Genomic DNA, 2,803 nt, shown 5'->3' on the forward strand with positions numbered 1-2,803 from the left:
CCTCGGATATCAGATGGGCTCCACTTACATGCAGCACCTCCCATTCAATAACGTCGACGCAGGGCATCGGCGTCGTCGTAGCTCACTTCTAATGGAAACTGCCAAAAGATAGTCTTTAATATATTTCTCTAGGAGGAAGGATTAGGGACGAATCCCACCCAAAATAGTGAGTCGTATTACTGACGCTATGTTTGAAAGTCATCATGCTGTGATTGAAGCCATCAAATGACCTTCATTTCCTCGTCGTGATTCATTTAGCTCCCCCTCCATGATGGTATTAGAGTAGGTGAACAACAGTAATCTGGACGATGGCAATGCATTCACCAGGTATGATAAAAATGGAGGATGCTAGAATGAATCGCCTGCTGAGAAACGGATTTAGATACTGGATCAATTAGGGAAAATTTTCTATTACCTCTCTTATAATAGAAAGTGATGTCTCATGCCAAATACCACAGAAATGAGCCACAAGAATACCTCATGAAGGTGTTGAGGGCAGGTGGAGGAGAGACGCCGCTTCAGTATTATCCAAATTCTCATTCGCTGTAACCTCCAGCGATATTTTCCAATTGATGATAATCACACTTTCCTTAGCATAAACGCTTGGGAAGTAGAAGTGAATAGAGGTGGTAAGGATTTGGTTTCCATTTCCTAGATTTAATACATTCCAAAAACTTTTGAAAAATGATATGGCCAACCCACTGTTAGTGTTTGGTTGAAAATACTGTTATATTCACACCTCTCTTGCCCAGTTGGCTAATTCCGTATACACACTACCGAATTCACCAATCCCTTTTATGCAGTTACTAGTAAACGAATATGTTTCTCCTGCCACTTTTTGAAGTTTTTCCTGGTTTCGCTGATCAATGCCTAATCTATTTTATTCCTAAGACTAATGAGCAAATGTGAAACTCCTACGGATGGCCCTCTACACACTGGTGCAGCAAAATGGGTTTTATTCTGACGACCCTAATTAGCAAGCAATTTGATTTTCATATTATCCTATTACTACTGCAGTCAAAAGTGATATAAAGCTGTTTTCACTATAATTTATAGAAGAATTAAGTAAATCCTTTAATACTCATTAGGTCAAACGGAAATGCAATGCGCAAAATCAAATAGACTCGGTGACAAATTTTGAATACGCATATCTAAGGCAACATAACATTCATATGCAATATGCCTACACTTATTTCGTTTTGACTATATTTTCTTTAGGTATGAATAATTCCGCCCATTTTTTACCCCCTCGAGAGCAGCGTAACTACCGCTCTCAAATGATTGACAATATACTGCCTGAAGAGCAACCTAAAATGGGTTTGTTTGTTATAAATTGGCTTATTTTACTGACTAGACTCGGGGTCGAAAAGCACAGCCAAACGGTCTGACTTCGCGATGCTACTGAGCGTAGGAAACCGTGCTAGGAAGATTCAGCTGTAATAAAGATGTCCGACAATTGGCTGACAGTTCCGATGAGTACATAAGGAAAACTGAGGACTGTCAAAATACAACTACACTAGACAACTCCAGACTTTTTATTTTTTAAAAAAAATTGTGGTTTTACTAATATTTATTTCTGTTTCACTCTTAATGTTAAATGTGATTGCACAATGATACTGTCATTCAAATGCAATTTTAACACTTGGAGACATAAAGAAACTTAATCAGCCCTGCCTTTTTTCTTACACCCAAGAGGGGCATCACATAAAACATCTGTGATCTCTGCTTTAGTTAATGTCTTGCTGCTGTCAGGAAAACGAATGAAATGCATAATCAATAAAGCTAATCTGGTGCCCTAAGGGCAAAGAGGTGAGGTCTGACGTTTGAGCTGTAGCATAACCCGCATGGCACAAATCAGTGAGGTGGTTGTTCACCTAACAAAGATTGGCACAAAAAGGCACGGATGACTACTTTTTATTACATGTCAGTAGGTCATCCAGGAAGGAATCCAAAACATTCTGTGTTTTGTTACGTACGTGACAAAGGTGAAGAACAATAAGCCGTGGTCATAATAACATATTCTCATGAGTTGTTAATGCACCGAGTGACAACCGTCCACTCAATAACTTCCACTATTTACCCATCCTCATCCACTTGCTTCATGTAGGTCTCCAATGCTGGTTTCACCTCTCTCGATAATCAGTACCAATGGTTTTCCATCACTCGTCAATCACACATGGTCTCGCGTAGAGTGACACGCAGTTCCATACTATCACGAAAAGAAGATTTGGATGCTACAGAGGACGCAGTTCTCGTCTGGTGCTTTAACACGATAACTCACCTACTGAATTTTGACCACTTCCGAATGGGCTACTGTTCTGCTTACGCACGTCACAAACCACACCGCACTTTGCTAAATGTCGTTCATGAAGCCATACGGAAACCAAATCAGACACCATCCGTAAAGCCAATGATCCCCACTTACACCCATAAGGTGAATTCATTGAATAGAGAATTTTATTATATGGTGGCTAAAGTAGGCGAAAAGCAGTATAGATCGCAAAGCATTATCTTACCAACAGCAGACTAATGCATGTGACATGTCGTGACAAGCTATAACAAGGCACTACGGAGAGCAATGTCTAAAGTGGCACGAACAATTCGCTCAACTAACAATTCTGAGAGGTGGCTGGGCCACAGTAAATCAGGATAAAGTGGAAGAGTAAAGGAAGAAATAAAGTTGAAAAGTAAAGCAAATAAAATTAAGCAGGTTCAACGGATGATTTGTTGCTACCAAACTTAACGGTTTCATAAGATCATGCGATTTTCCCTAAAAGTATCCTCTCAATGGCAACAGAAATTC

General features: G+C 39.8%; 1 protein-coding gene across 1 annotated transcript in view; it reads left to right on the plus strand. All coding sequences in view use genetic code 11, as the record gives it.

The window, feature by feature from the left end:
• The window catches only part of EGR_04389 (hypothetical protein), a gene marked incomplete at both ends in the record, with an annotated part of 4,825 nt that extends 2,826 nt beyond the window's left edge, over positions 1-1,999 (plus strand). The window contains 2 exons of the mRNA XM_024493638.1: positions 1,157-1,317; positions 1,932-1,999. Coding sequence (XP_024351959.1) covers positions 1,157-1,317; positions 1,932-1,999 — 229 coding nt within the window. The remainder of the gene's footprint in view (positions 1-1,156; positions 1,318-1,931) is intronic.
• Positions 2,000-2,803: the final 804 nt, after the last annotated feature.

The sequence above is a fragment of the Echinococcus granulosus genome, assembly GCF_000524195.1.
Source record: "Echinococcus granulosus chromosome Unknown EG_S00027, whole genome shotgun sequence".
Classification (NCBI taxonomy): Eukaryota; Metazoa; Platyhelminthes; class Cestoda; order Cyclophyllidea; family Taeniidae; genus Echinococcus; species Echinococcus granulosus.